Source organism: Electrona antarctica, assembly GCF_951216825.1.
Source record: "Electrona antarctica genome assembly, chromosome: 21".
NCBI classification, from domain to species: domain Eukaryota; kingdom Metazoa; phylum Chordata; class Actinopteri; order Myctophiformes; family Myctophidae; genus Electrona; species Electrona antarctica.
In genome coordinates this window covers 12,550,540-12,565,953 of record NC_136802.1, presented here as the reverse complement: position 1 = coordinate 12,565,953, position 15,414 = coordinate 12,550,540, and the positions used below count along the sequence as shown (strand labels likewise).

The window sequence follows — 15,414 nt, the reverse complement described above, 5'->3', positions numbered from 1 at the left end:
GATCAATGGACAAATTCTCTATGGCCACAGTCACCAGAACGCATCTTCTATCATCAAGAGTTCCCCATCCAAAGTAAAAATCATCTTTGTCAGGTACAGGAAAAAACGTACTTCCTAGCAGACCATCCCAACATCTAAGGGACTAAATAATATATTCATGGCAACCTCTAAAGACCTGTAGCATCATACAATTGTTGTAAATCGTACTTAACCCATTTTGACCTGAGATCAGATTCTAAAAATGTCTTCTACATCCTGACAGTTTTCTGAAAAAGCTATGTTTCTATGGCAGTCGTTCTTCGATTTTTCAAAAATAGCAGATCTACAAGCTCGTAGCGCGCCACCGAGTGGCGCGCTACGAGCTTGTAGATCTGCTATTTTTCAATAGCTAAAGCATAACATAATGCTAACACCAAAAGGGGTTTCCGCCCAGAATGGGTTAAAGACCTGTAGCATCATACAATTGTTGTAAATCGTACTTAAAGTACAGAGTGCTTGAAATTACAGCTGATACAAGGAAGGCATGTTCAGGACCATTGTAAGGTAAGGTAGCACCAAATCCACTAGAGGGAGCTATTGTGTCACAAGAAAGACCAGTGTTCCAAGTTGAGTACAGTCTCATACACATGAACAAAACACGACATGTTTCCTATGAGCTGCAAGTCCTTCTCTCTCAAACATTATGTGTGCTAAAGAATGATAGTGTCCAGGAGGGTTGAGTCTAGATGAGAACAGAGCACATATTGATATTATACAGTTGTGCACTTGACTGAAACACTGAGTTGGAGTCACTATAAGCCAGTAGTTGTCAGAGGTTCCTTGAGGGCGTTCCAAATGGACTCTCACAGGTCTGTAACTCTTTCCACCGGGGGTTGAACCAGTTTGGTTCTTTTTCCCCCCCCCCGCCTAATATTGAACCAGTTCAGAGTGTTTTCCACTGCAAATTAACCCATTTTGGGCGGGAATCCCTTTTGGTGTTAGCATTATGTTATGCTTTAGCTATTGAAAAATAGCAGATCTACAAGCTCGTAGCGCGCCACTCGGTGGCGCGCTATGAGCTTGTAGATCTGCTATTTTTGAAAAATGTAAGAACCACTGACATAGAAACATAGCTTTTTCAGAAAACTGTCAGGATGTAGAAGACATTTTTAGAATCTGATCTCAGGTCAAAATGGGTTAATTGGTTCAGAACCCCTAAATGTTGGTTCGGAACTGGAACCAAAAAAGAAATGGCCACAGGTTCCTTGTAAGCACCAACGTTACGTTAAAGTATCTAGAACAGAACCAGTTCTAGAACCAAAGTAATTTTGGTGGAAAAGTGGCGGAGAGTATGTACAAATGGAACCAAATGGACACCCGTAAGGGTTCCATTTCTACACTCACATTTGGAGCCCCTCCAAAGGAACACAGAGGGGCCCTGGATCCCACATTGAATGAGAACCCCTGCTCTATCTCACCTACAAGACACGTTTTCTGTTTGCTGTCTAAAGGGCAGGCGTTTTGCAAACAGAAGTTTATAAGGTCCTAGAATGGAATCTACCTTTATTAATCCCGCAGGAGTAATTCAGGTGCCAGAGGCAGCACAGCAGTGAAGTTACAGATACAGAGTAGGAGAATTACTGGGATGTATTTGTGACGTTTTCGTCCTATGACTGTATACAATTTACAATTACAATTTAGGCATTTAGCAGACGCTCTTAATCCAGAGCGACTTGCTTAATGTAAATCGCTCTGGATTAAGAGCGTCTGCTAAATGCCTAAATTGTAATTGTAAATTGTATACAGTCATAGGACGAAAACGTCACAAAAAAAGCACTATCAATGCTGAACAAAGGGTGTACACACAGTATACACACCCTATACAAATGGGATGTATGATGTCACATACACCCTATTCAAACACTGCTGTAGTGGGATCTAACAGCGTGTGTTGTGGTGGAGGGGCTGAGCTGTGTTTGAGTAATGACTCTCTGGAACAGGAACCCAGCAGCTCTGAACCAGATGGCCGTGGGACCAGTGAGAGAGCATGAGGAGGATGCATCGGAGCCCCATACCGAGGTACATGTGTGTACCCTGGCACGCACACACGCACGCGCGCACACACACACACACACACCCCCACACACACCCACACTGGAAACTAACTGTAAAGAAACTTATAAACACACACACACACACACACACACACACACACAAATCTGTGTACTCTGAGAGTACACAGATTTAGACATTAACAATGTAAACATTTAAACAAGCTACAATAACTACAAAACATGTCAGTAACCAATATTCACCCCCCGAATAAAACGGTACACAATGGTGTGTGTGTGTGTGTGTGTGGGGGGGGGGGGGGGGGGGGGGGGGGGCACACGCACACTTTATTGAAATTGTTCATTGTTGCACCTTATCTATTGCTGTGACTGCTACTTGGTTATGCGTTTAAATTAAAGTAATTAGACAAACACCTGCCAATCAATTAACCGAGGCAGGCACTGTTCCCATGAGTCACTCCCATGCCTCCACCCACAGCAGACTTAATTCAGTGAGCGTTCACAGAAATGCTAGTAAACAGCTTCGGGAAAATAGGCTTTCTCACTCCCTGCAAGCCAATGGTCAATGTCCATGTGCAGTTTGGGATCTGTTCGTCAACCCACCGAGAACAAAAATGGATAGGGAAGAGAATTGATGTGGACTTACAGACAGGCAGAGGTTTCCAAAAGTTATGATTATAATTTCATGTTATAGTTGGACAGGAAAACTGAACACAGGGTAGTAGTAGTAGTAGTAGTAGTAGTAGTAGTAGTAGTAGTAGTAGTAGACGTACTGTCTACAAATCAGCCAGAAAGGAAGGCGTTAGCAACATGTTTGATTGACTCAATTTGTGGCTGTGGGTGTGGCCAGCACAAATACACACAACCTCATTTCAGTAGTTTAACTTAACTCACTCCATGCCACATGACGCCTTATTCTTATTTATTTTTTATCAATTTTTTATTTATTTTATATTTTCTAACAAGACAAACATGTAAATCATCAATGCACATAGGTGGCCTTACACATTGACAGCTAAAACAATGAACACAAAAACAATAAAAACGGGGGGGGGGGAATGGAGAAAAAAGAACCGTTAAAGACAAAAACAAAATCGATATTCATATATAAATATACTATAACTCAAAAAACTCATGAGTCAGCAAAATATAATAGGATTGTTTTTGTTTAAAAAAAGAAAAGAAAAGGAAAACAACAAACAGAAAAGCAAATAACAAAAACATACAGACACTACAGACCAGTACAAGACAAACACAAACAAACACAGACAAGACAAATAAGACATGTACAGTACAACCGACTGTTAACTTGAAGAGAAATTGGCTTAATTGCTTTTCTGATATTTGTTTACTGGAGCGTTCTACTGCCAAGATGAATGGCGCCAGAGCGGACACTGTGGACAACTGGTCCAAAGCTCTTGACGCAGTTCAATTCATTATTTAATTGATATGACGTTGTGACCAACGGTTTGCTTTTGGATCCCTTGTCTGTATCTGTAGCCCTTGTACTGTACATGTCTTATTTGTCTTGTCACATGACGCATTATGACGCCTATCCCTTAATACACATCTTCCTGCTAGCTCCGATGCCAACAAAATAACGTAATCTCGTCTCAAAACATGCAAAGATATGTACAGTATGCAGACAAATCTTCCCAAGTCGTTATGAAGAGTTATGTCTGATGTTTCCTCATGCCTTCGTGAAACTCAATCTGCCGGTACTGTCACCACAAAGAACAAAATTATATATTTCTAATAGTCAATAACAACGTGTCATGTTCTTCTAGAAACAAGGTTAATGAATAATTCTGCGCCATGCCATGCTGTGAATGTCACAATGAGTTGATCTACACATCTATTGTTTATTCACTTATAATGGAAGAGTTGTAATTATATTGTATATTCATCAGTTGTCTATTTTCTGCCAGGTGGAATCATGTCATTCCAACGGGACACCTTTGGCTGACACGGACTCAGTGACGTACATGCATCACATCATACAACCTATGGTGGGTTACTCACTGGCACGCACGCACACACGCACGCACGCACGCACACACACACACACACACACTATGGTAAACTACACACCATAATGGAGATCCACACACGTGTGTACACAAAAGGAATGAATGGTTAGGAATGAGACGGAGGCACTGATCGGCGCAGCAGCCAAGGCGGAAGTTAATTAAAAAAATACCTTGAGTCACACACTGTATTTTCTGGTCTATCCAGGATTACAGTTCCGGTGTACTGTAGCACGGATGTTCCCAGCTTATTCTGGATCGGAGCCCAAACTCAAAAATCTCAATAGTGTTTGTGGCCGACCCATCTTTCGACTGACACATATTGTACACCATTGTTTTGTGTAATTTTATATTTTCTTTTCAAAATCTTTTTATTCAGGTTTTTGTAACAGTAGCCCAGGGGCAAGTATTAACACATTGAGAGCCCACGCAAAACTGCCCAAAATCACTTTCACCTAGAAAATCCATTCACATTTTTTATAATTCAGCTGACTGTGGAGACACATGCTGGAACTTTTTACTTTGAAATGTTTTATAGTTTCTGAGTTATTTAATTTAAACGCCAAATGTATTCTCAATGGCGAAAACACAAACTTTGGCACCACGTGTTTAAAAAAAAAAAGAAAAAGTGTTTTGATTTTTCTGATTTTTTTTTAAATAAAAATAAAAATTTTCAAAGACGTCCACAGACGTCTTGGGCTATGCACTTGCGGTAATACCCAGGACGTCCACAGACGTTTTGGGCACAAAATGTGTTAAACAGACATAAAATATATAAATAAAACTCAATCCCCTATCCCACCCTCCCCCCACCCACAATCCCAAGGATAGTCGGAAAAAACAGTCTGGAGGAAATAAATAAATATATCTATATACACATACACAAAAATACATGCATACATAATTACAAAAAAGAAAAAAGAAAGCAGATTTTTTTTATAGCAGAGCAGATTTTGTTTCTGTTGTGGTTTGGCGTTGGCCGAGGCATAGGCACGGCACACTATGCAGTTTGTGTGTTGTGGTAGAATCTCATAAACGGGCCCCAGGTGTCATTTTATATTTTAGCCATATGTTATACTTTGGTGTGGCTATTCAAAAATAGCAGATACACAAGCTCATAGATCTGCCATTTCTTTTTTTTTATGTTGAAAATACATATATAATTTTGGGGGTCCTTGTATGAGTTTGAGAACCACTGATATATCAATGTGCATTTTTCTGAAAACTGTTAGGATTTATAAGAATGGCTAGTGCTGCAGCAGCTCCTCTGGGCCTCTGGGAGAAAGCTCCCCCCAATGGGCTGTGTGAGACGGGAGGATACCATAGGAGGATACCAAAGGAGTCCAGGCCCAAGCCTGGTGCTGTCCATATGGTTTAGCCCATTTAGAACTGAGCTCCATTTAAACAATTCATGTCTTCTAAATCCTAACAGTTTTCTGAAAAACCCTCATGTTTTTTCTATGTCAATGGTTCTCAAACTACTTCATGTCAAGGACCCCCATAAACTATATGCCGCGCTATGGGCTTGTAGATCTGCTATTTTTCAATAGCTAAATTATAACATTATAATTATAAAGGGGTTCCCGCCCAGAATGGGTTAGAATAGAACAGGGAATGATAGTGTGAAGATAACATCTGCGATATCCAAGGATATTCACACGCACACACACGCTCACACACACACACACACACACACACACACACACACACACACACACACACACACTGTCAAGTATTTAATGGATGTCTCATGCTAATGAGCTTCCATGGTTGTCCATCATTTCCTGTGTACATCCTTCAAAGATCTATTGTGCGAAGCAAGGCATATTTGTGGGGCTAATTGGCCTGGTAACAATGAACTAACTATCTGGCTGGCTTAACCCATTCTGACCTGAGATCAGATTCTAAAAATGTCTTCTACATCCTGACAGTTTTCTGAAAAAGCTATGTTTCTATGTCAGTGGTTCTTCGATTTAAAAAAAATAGCAGACCTACAAGTTCGTAGCGCGCCACTCGGTGGCGCGCTATGAGCTTGTAGATCTGCTATTTTTCAATAGCTAAAGCATAACATAATGCTAACACCAAAAGGGGTTCCCGCCCAAAATGGGTTAATTTGACTGTACATGAATGCCAAGATCAGATGAAACCTTCTCTATTATGATGAGAGAACCTTCTCTTATGATGAGAGAAACCTTCTCTTATGAGTCCAGGAGTTGTTTATTTCGTTTTGTTTTTCACTGTTTTTGTTTTGTGCTTTCTCCACTAAAAGGACGATGGTGGACTGGGCATCACCTTCGTCGACGGGGACACCAAGGACGGGATTGAGATTCAGAGCATATCTGAAATGAAAGGACACACAGAACAAGTATGCAAAATGCATTGGCAAAGTTAAAAGAATATATCGTCGCTGTTGGGTTGTACAGAGCCCCTGAATGGCCATGATAATTATTATCTTGTCCGGACAAGATAATATCTTGTCCGGACGAGATATTATCTTGTACGGACAAGATAAAATATATTTTGAATGCATGGCCATTCAGGGGCTCCGTAGTACAGTACGCCTCATATGTGTAGATCACCTTTTTTCACTACTTTTGTGCGACGCTCTTCTATGATGTAGTAGGCCATTAATTTCAAGAAGGAAAAAAAAAGAACGAAATCTATTCAAAGTTCAAAATGTGGAGATAAAAGGTTTCAGGTTGGCTAACAACACTGACATTATTGTAAACAATGCTACTGTGTGTGTGTGTGTGTGTGTGTGTGTGTGTGTGTGTGTGTGTGTGTGTGCGTGTGTGCGTGTGTGCGTGTGTGTGTGTGTGTGTGTGTGTGTGTGTGTGTGTGTGCAGGAGGGCTGCATGAGACCAGGAGATAGAGTGCTTGCTGTAAATGATGAACCAGTGCTCGGCTACTCTGTGGATAAGGTAGGGCTGCAAGTTTACTGGACACAGTGTTGATTTCTACTAAAACGACTAAAACGAAGGCGAAAAATGTTCGTCGACTACCTTTTTTCACTGACGAAAACTAAGCTATGATGACTAAAACTAAGACTAAATATACTGACAATTTCATCAACAAATAAAAACTAGACTAAAATGTTAGGAAGGGACTAGTGGACAAGAGATCCAGTAGAAGTCATTTTACACTTGGTTGCATGCAACACGCCAAATGGATGACACAAAAAAAGCCAGAGGCTTGTTTCCATTGTGGTCCATTAAAAATGCATCACTCGAAACAACTGGGCAAAACAATAGTACAACAAAGAAACGACTAACTACACAAAAATATAGAGAATCTAAATGTACAGTTTTTAAGTTTTTACTCATGATAATAATAAGGTAGATCAAATAAGTTGCAGATTATTCCTATCCTTTTTCTTACACCTTACAGATCAAATTGAATCTCAAAACTGAGATGCTGTGTTAAATATTGAATATAAAAATTTTCCGATTACTTTTTTATTTGCATTTGCATTTCTGTTATGAATTAAAATTAGATTAACTTTATAAACCACATAGATAGGGTTTTTCAATCTTTATCATGTTGTTGCTGACTATGTTGCTTTGGTGCTATTTGTGTAAAAAAAATACAAATATTCAGTACTTTGTTGTATGATGGTGGACAAGCTCAAAAGGCGTCGTATTGCTATGCATCGTGAGCTTGTAAATCTGCTCTTTGCACTATTATTATTATTTTTAACCATATTGGCCATTTATACTCTATACTAATATACTTTGGCCTTCTTTTGTTTAGGTCAATTCGTTACTGAGGGCTAAAGGTCCAGTGAAGCTAACCTTTGCCACAGATGACACCTCCCTGTCCTGCCAGTTGTCCAGCCAGTCGAGGGCAGGCTCTGACGGAGCCCTGGCCAACCCTCTGCCTAGCATCACCACGTCAGCCCTGGGCCAGCTGGAGGCAGAGCCCATCAGGAGTGAGCCATCTGACAAGCATGCAATAATGTCAATAATAGTGCTTATAGCTTACCATACCTTGTTTGGCCGTGTTTGACACGGTTTCAAGCAAACTAAACTAATGTCCCGGTGTTCAACATTCACAAGCAGGTGCATGTGCAGTCACTAGGTGTGCTAAAGCAGGGGTTCTCAACCCGTGGGTCGCGACCCCTCGGGGGGTCGCCAAATTATTTTAGGGGGTCCCCAAATTATTTTAAAAAAAAAATATATATATATTTTTTATTTTTATTTATTTTCCACGATTTTTCAAAAATAGCAGACCTACAAGCTCATAGCGCGCCACTCGGTGGCGCGCTATGAGCTTGTAGATCTGCTATTTTTAAATAGCTAAATTATAACAATGCTTAAAACACCAATAGGGGTTCCCGCCAAAAATGGTTTAAGGTTATTGTAGCAGTCAATTTATATTGGGGGTCGGGAGGGGGCGGGGCGGGGGTCCCGAGACGTTGCCAAAGCATTTCCGGGGGTCCCCGGCCAAAAACGTTGAGAACCCCTGTGCTAAAGTGCTACAATAACTGTCCCCCATCCAGGTGAAAACATTAAATAGATACATAGTCAAAAGTAGTGACAATAGCAAATCTAGCTTGGCTATTTTCATAATATCTTTCCAGATATTCCGATCAAACATTACGTTTGTGTATTTCAGCGTTATACTTATACGCCAATTTATCTGCACTGCAGCGTTTATCTTGTTATTGATTTATGGTTCGGGAAAAGTTACATTAGTAAACCGACGAAGCCCTGGAAAATAAACCCAGGCATCTGACAGCCGTGTTGATCAAAGCCACTCGCATTCATTTCCTCCGGCTCACAGGCAGTGAATAGAGCCTTCACAGTGGTGTGACATGGTGTGTCTTGTTCCCTGTCCCTGTCTCCAGTGGTGGAAAGTAACTAAGTACATTTACTTAAGTACTGTAAGTACTTCTACTCCACTAAATCCCAGAGGCAAATATCGTACTTTTACTCCACTACAGTTATTTGCTTTAGTTACTAGTTACTTTGTAGATTACATTCCGGCCATTTGAAAATAGCCGATCCACAAGCTCACATTGCGTCGCAATTGTGAGCTTGTAGATCTGCTATTTTCCAAATCTTTTTAGACATTTCAACACTTGAAATGGGACATTCTGCATAATGCGTACTTTCTACGTTTGGTACTTTAAGTACGATACCAATACTTCCAGACTTTTTTTTTAAACTTGTAACAGACACTTCAGTATTGATACTTTTAAGTACAAAAGGTGAGTACTTTCCCCACCTAAACTGTCCCTGTTCTTCCTTCCCTCGCAGCTCCGAGCCGCTCGTCCACCCCCTCGGCCACCCTGGTCTCCGACCCCGTGACCTGTCCCATCATCCCCGGGTGCGAGACCACCATTGACATCTCCAAGGGCCGGACGGGCCTGGGCCTGAGCATCGTGGGGGGCTGCGACACCCTGCTGGTAAAACAAACAAACAAAAGCATACGAGCTGCTAACGTATCACTGCATCAAAGACCTGCTTTGATCTGAGCACACAACTGTCGGTTGTTTACATCTCCGAAAGAAAGAAACGACGGGCTGCTGGGGTATCCAGTAGCCTGTCCTAGTTTTATTAAGTGATTTATTAGTGATTAGCACTCTCATTACTGAAGTAAAATGTGACAGAATTTTCTTTCTTGAGAAAACTTGAAGGGTTTCAAGGCTTGAAAGGTTCACTTCTGTGGTCTCTAACATTACACCTAGCTACATGTTTAAGCATTTATTTCATATTTACATGTCGATTTGAGCTCTGACACTTATTTCAGACATGCTCTAGTGTGTGAAGAGTCTGCCTGTGCTATTAACTCATTGTGAGTTAATAGCCTCCTCTGGTGAAAAGCTGGAATTTGCGCGATGGCAGTCAAATCTGGTCACAATTGGTTATATTGACCTCTCAGTCATGCGAGTGATAAAGGCCTAAAGGTCATCACAGTATCGTTCAGCTGGATTTGAAGACCTAATGAAATGAAAAATACGTTTTTATACCCACAACGTGACGCGTTGTGGGCTTGTAGATCGACTAATTTCAGCATGCAACTAATTGTAAAATTACTTATACTGGATCTCTTGTCCACTAGTCCCTTCCTAACATTTTAGTCTAGTTTTTATTTGTTGACGAAATTGTCAATATATTTAGTCTTAGTTTTAGTCATCGCAGCTTGGTTTTCATTTAGTTTCCATTTAGTTTTCGTCAGTGAAAAAAGGTAGTCTTAGTTTTAGTCGACAAAAACAACACGGCACACGTTTTTATACCATTTTGTCACAATGCTGTCATGTAAAATAAATAGTGAAAATAACCGATCTACAAGCAATGATTTGAAACGTTTCACCTTGTCCAAAATAGGGATATAGTATTCATTCATTATTGTATTAAATGAATGATCGATTGCTATGTTTAGTTTAAATAATTGATTTTTATTTTACTTTTTATTAAGTGTTGCACCTTTAAGTGCAGGATAATGATTGGTGTGTACAGCATGCCCCCCCCCCCCCCCCCCCCCCCCCACTGATGAATCTCCACCCTTTATTTGAAAAGCCGATACGTGGATAGCTGGATACTTGACATGACGTGATCATTTTTTTGCAAAGCCACACAACCCAACGCCACCCACTGGGAATGTTTGCTGCATGCATGGTGGAGACAGAGCGCAGCTCTGAAATATAGCCTGGAGGACTCAGGAATGTAGGATATGATGTTGTCACAGTGGTTGTGCTCCTCCCCTCTCCTCCTCCCCTCTCCTCCTCCTCCTCCTGCGCTCCTGTCCTGTCCTGTGCCTGTCCATTCTGTGTGCTCGCTCAGGCCTGGGGGGGAAATAGCCCTTTGTCTGGCCTCGGCCCGCAAGAGACAATATCCCAACGCAGGAATGTAACCTCTGAACCCTACATGACACTCACGCTGGAACGCACAGAGACCGCCACACACGTGCACGCGCACACACACACACACACACACACCATGCCGTTTTCCCCCTCAGTGATATTTTGGTCATCCGTCTACGTGTGCCCTGTCGCATCACCTGCTGTCATTGGCTCTCCCGTCAGGCTGCTGCTTCTTCACCGCTGCTGCCATTATTTCATCTCGTGTTCTGTGCCTCGTCCCTCCTCCGTCGACCACAACTGTCACTCCTTTGTCTTCCTACACTTTCTCACGGCTCCCTTTTTTTGAGTGGTGCCCTTACGGAGCTATGTGTGTGGGTGGCTGGCTGGCTGGGTAGCTGGCTGGGTGCGTCTGAGCACAAAAACAGCATGGTTGTTTTTCACCACCTGTGCGCAACCTAACACACACACAAACACACACGCACATATTAACTGTATATATGATGATTTGGGGTGTCCCAGTACAGTACAGTACAGTACAGTACAGTACAGTAGAGGGTACAGTAGAGCAGGGTTCCCCAATAGGCGGCCCGCGGGCCATTTGCGGCCCGCGGAGCGCCCCCTTGCGGCCCGCGGAAGAATTAAAAAAAATGTCAAACTGGGCATCCTTTTCAAATGGGGTCCTGCCCTGAAAATGAATTTTCAGGGCAAGACCTCGACCTCACGCGTGCGGACTCGGCCCCCAGCCTGGTACCCTAGTCAAAATATGGCCCTCGAGGAAAATTAATTGGGGAACCCTGCAGTAGAGGGACCCTCACACGGTAACACGGTAACATTTCTCAACCCTTTCGGACGCGGGGCGGCTCGCCGGAACCGGGCCGGCACCCTGGGTGCGTTCCTGTGGGTCCCCCCCCCCCCCCCCCCCCCAACACGGAGTTGCACCACTCACTTTACACGGGTGTGATTTTTTACCTCTCTCTCTCGCTCTCTCTCTCTCTCTCTCTCTGCCCTCAGGGCGCCATCATTATCCATGAAGTTTATGAAGAAGGAGCAGCCTCCAAAGACGGCAGACTGTGGGCCGGAGACCAGATCCTAGAGGTATGCCACGAGTCCTGTCCACGTCCAACGCCGACGGCGTGCAACAAGCTCACACAACCAGTGTTGTTTTTGGCAGCACATTTTGATTTTTAGTTTGAGTCATTAGTCTCTTGAATAGTTTTCATTTAGTTTTAGTCACATTTTAGTCACCTGGAATGGTTTAGTGTTAGTCTGGTTTTAGTCAACTAAATATCATAAGATTTTAGTCGACTAAATCTACAGTTGATTTAGTCGAACAAAATGTATTTTGGCGGGCCATGATGCCGTCGTAACTGTTTTTTTCACTTGCTGAAAATAGACGATCTACAAGCCCACAACGTGTCGCGCTGCGACGCGTTGTGGGCTCGTCTATTTTCAGCATGCAACTAATTGTATAATGACTTATACTGGATCTCTTGTCCACTAGTCCCTTCCTAACATTTTAGTCTAGTTTTTATTTGTTTGACGAAATTGTCAGTATATTTAGTCTTAGTTTTAGTCATCGTAGCTTGGTTTTCATTTAGTTTCCATTTAGTTTTCGTCAGTGAAAAAAGGTAGTCGACGAACATTTTTCGTCTTAGTTTTAGTCGACAAAAACAACACTGCACACAATGTGTCACAGTGAACGTGTGAGGCCATGCCTGAGTGAGCCTTAGTTTAGCCCATTTTGGGCGGGAACCCCTTTTGGTGTTAGCATTATGTTATAATTTAGCTATTGAAAAATAGCAGATCTACAAGCTCATAGCGCGCCACCGAGTGGCGCGCTACGAGCTTGTAGGTCTGCTATTTTTGAAAAATCGAAGAACGACTGACATAGAAACATAGCTTTTTCAGAAAACTGTCAGGATGTAGAAGACACTTTGGTGGCTATTTTGTTTGCCGTCGAGTTCACTCGAAACGCCCTTCAATGAGTACAAACTTTAGCTCTTTTTTTTTTTTTTTTGGCAAAAGGTACTTTTCGTCTCAGTGTCACTTGAGAGGTCGAGGCGCCAACGCCACGAAACAATGTTGGCAGTAAAAGGAGGCGTTACAACAGGTCCGAAACACAAGCTCTAATTAGGAACGGCCTTGTAGAACAGTGGTTCTCAAACCTTTTCTTGTCTGGAGCCGCAAATTGTATTGAATTCAATGCATTTCAATGCCGAGCCCCATCTGAAAGGATTTTGTGTCAGGGACAGTCACCATAAGAGAAGATTTATGTTGTTAAGCATTCTCAAAATGATTTTGGTTTTGTTTTTTAAGTAAAAAATAGCAGATCTACAATATGGCCGAAGTATAAAGCCAACTCTCCTGACCTTCACGCCGGTATCGGCCCGACTCGGACGTGGAAGGTCTCCTGCCGACAACCTGTTGTAGATGGTGCCGTGCCGTCAGGCGTTGGAGTTAACCCATTTTGACCTGAGATCAGATTCTAAAAATGTCTTCTACATCCTGACAGTTTTCTGAAAAAGCTATGTTTCTATGTCAGTCGTTCTTCGATTTTTCAAAAATAGCAGACCTACAAGCTCATAGCGCGCCACTCGGTGGCGCGCTATGAGCTTGTAGATCTGCTATTTTTCAATAGCTAAAGCATAACATAATGCTAACACCAAAAGGGGTTCCCGCCCAAAATGGGTTAAAGTACAATCGTACAATATTTGGATCCGAGATGTAGTGGAGTAGAAGTAAAAAGTATTGGAAATACTCAAGTAAAGTACAAATACCTCCAAATTGTACTTAAGTAAATGTACTTTAGTTACTTTACACCACTGCATACAAGGTTTCAGCAATGATATAAAGACGGCTGAGAATGAGGCAGAGCGAGCGACAGGGACAGAACGTAGGACCAGTGGTGGAAAGTACTTGACAAGAGTTCTGTGACTGTGGCTCAGGAGGTAGAGCAGGTAGTCCAATGATCCATGGGTCGGCGGTTCGAATCCCGGCTCCTCCTGTCTACATGTCGAAGTGTCCTTGAGCAAGACACTGAACCCCAAATTGCTCCCGATGTGCTGGTTGGAACCTTGCATGGCTTCCGACGCAATCGGTGTATGAATGTGTGTGTGAATGGGTGAATGTAAAGCGCCTTGGATAAAGGCACTATATAAATGCACCATTTACCATTTAAGAGATCCTCAACATTAATGATCAGCCCATGTTTGATAGGCTGAGTGACACTGTGCCAAGTAGCTGAGCTCTGTCTGGGATCGCCCTCCTTGTGACCTCTGGCTTTCTGAAGAGAGGGAGGGACGGGGTGGGGCCAGAGTGTTAGTTATGGTAGCTCAATCAATGGACCCGAGTACACGCACGCACGCACGCACACACACACACACACACACACACACACATACACAGACGCGCATACACAGACGTGCGCGCGCACGCACGCACACACACACACACACACACACACACACACACACAGGTTTGATTACCATACTTGTTAGGATCAACATTTTAGGAAGGTGAATGCATCCGAGTGTAGGAATTCCCTTTTTTAACTCTATCCCTAAAGCCGAGAATAGCCAACCTGCAACGCCTCACAGTGTGAGCTTATAGATCTGTTATTGTCGGCGCCATGCGCATCGCCTTAGTATAGGACAGGCATGACCCCAACCCTTAAACATAACCTCCAAATGTCTAGTCCTAACCCTAACCGTCACCTGCATCTCTTCTAGTCCAAACAGCAACTTCTCTTATGAATTGGTTCATGCAGGAATATTGCCTGTTGCCTATATGTCTATTATCGAAATTCTAATATACTTGTGGGGGAATTTGGCCCTCACAAGTGTAGTGATTGCACGCACGCAAACAACGCACACACGCGCACACACACACCCTTATGACTTAAATGCCCCCTGCCATTCACTGGTGGCCCAGAGCCTCCCAGAGCCAAGCTGTAGTATTCATGCGATGGGGTCAAAGAGGAGAGCTAGGGGAATCGTTAACGGCCACCCATTCTGCACGCACGGCAGAACCAATGGCATTATAGCAGCAGACCATTCTCTCTCCTCCTCTATGGGAAAGAAACACTTTGTGTCCACGGGTTAAATGTAATGGGATATTTCCCTCCCTTTAATGTTCCCAGGCTAAACATTGGCCCCGGCAGAGGTTCACGCACGCACGCACGCACGCACGCACGCACGCACGCACGCACGCACGCACGCACGCACGCGCACACACACACACACACACACATGTGGGAGGGTCTACTACTCCTTCTGAAGAAAATTAATTAATTAATGTATTTCTTTTTTCTTGAATACAATATGGGAACACTCACAATGCGGCTCACAATGTGGCACATCATGATGTGCTGTGTGAGCATGTAGATCTGCTATAGTTCAAAGTAATTCATGTTGGACAAATCTGCCCAAAATAGGGTTCCCAGGGTAATTATTAAATTGTTAAATTGCAATATTATCAAACATCACTCTGCATGATTTGCCATAAGGGTTAGCATTTTCCACAAGGAAATGCA

At 42.8% G+C, this 15,414-nt stretch overlaps 1 protein-coding gene across 3 annotated transcripts in view; it reads left to right on the top strand.

The window, feature by feature from the left end:
• The window catches only part of mpdz (multiple PDZ domain crumbs cell polarity complex component), a 103,924-nt gene that overhangs the window by 69,402 nt on the left and 19,108 nt on the right, over positions 1 to 15,414 (top strand). For all 3 annotated transcript variants that reach the window (XM_079491132.1, XM_079491131.1, XM_079491130.1), the window contains 8 exons: positions 2 to 93; positions 1,980 to 2,058; positions 3,980 to 4,060; positions 6,348 to 6,443; positions 6,925 to 6,999; positions 7,829 to 8,006; positions 9,337 to 9,485; positions 11,895 to 11,978. In XM_079491132.1, the coding sequence (XP_079347258.1) occupies positions 2 to 93; positions 1,980 to 2,058; positions 3,980 to 4,060; positions 6,348 to 6,443; positions 6,925 to 6,999; positions 7,829 to 8,006; positions 9,337 to 9,485; positions 11,895 to 11,978 (834 nt within the window). The remainder of the gene's footprint in view (position 1; positions 94 to 1,979; positions 2,059 to 3,979; positions 4,061 to 6,347; positions 6,444 to 6,924; positions 7,000 to 7,828; positions 8,007 to 9,336; positions 9,486 to 11,894; positions 11,979 to 15,414) is intronic.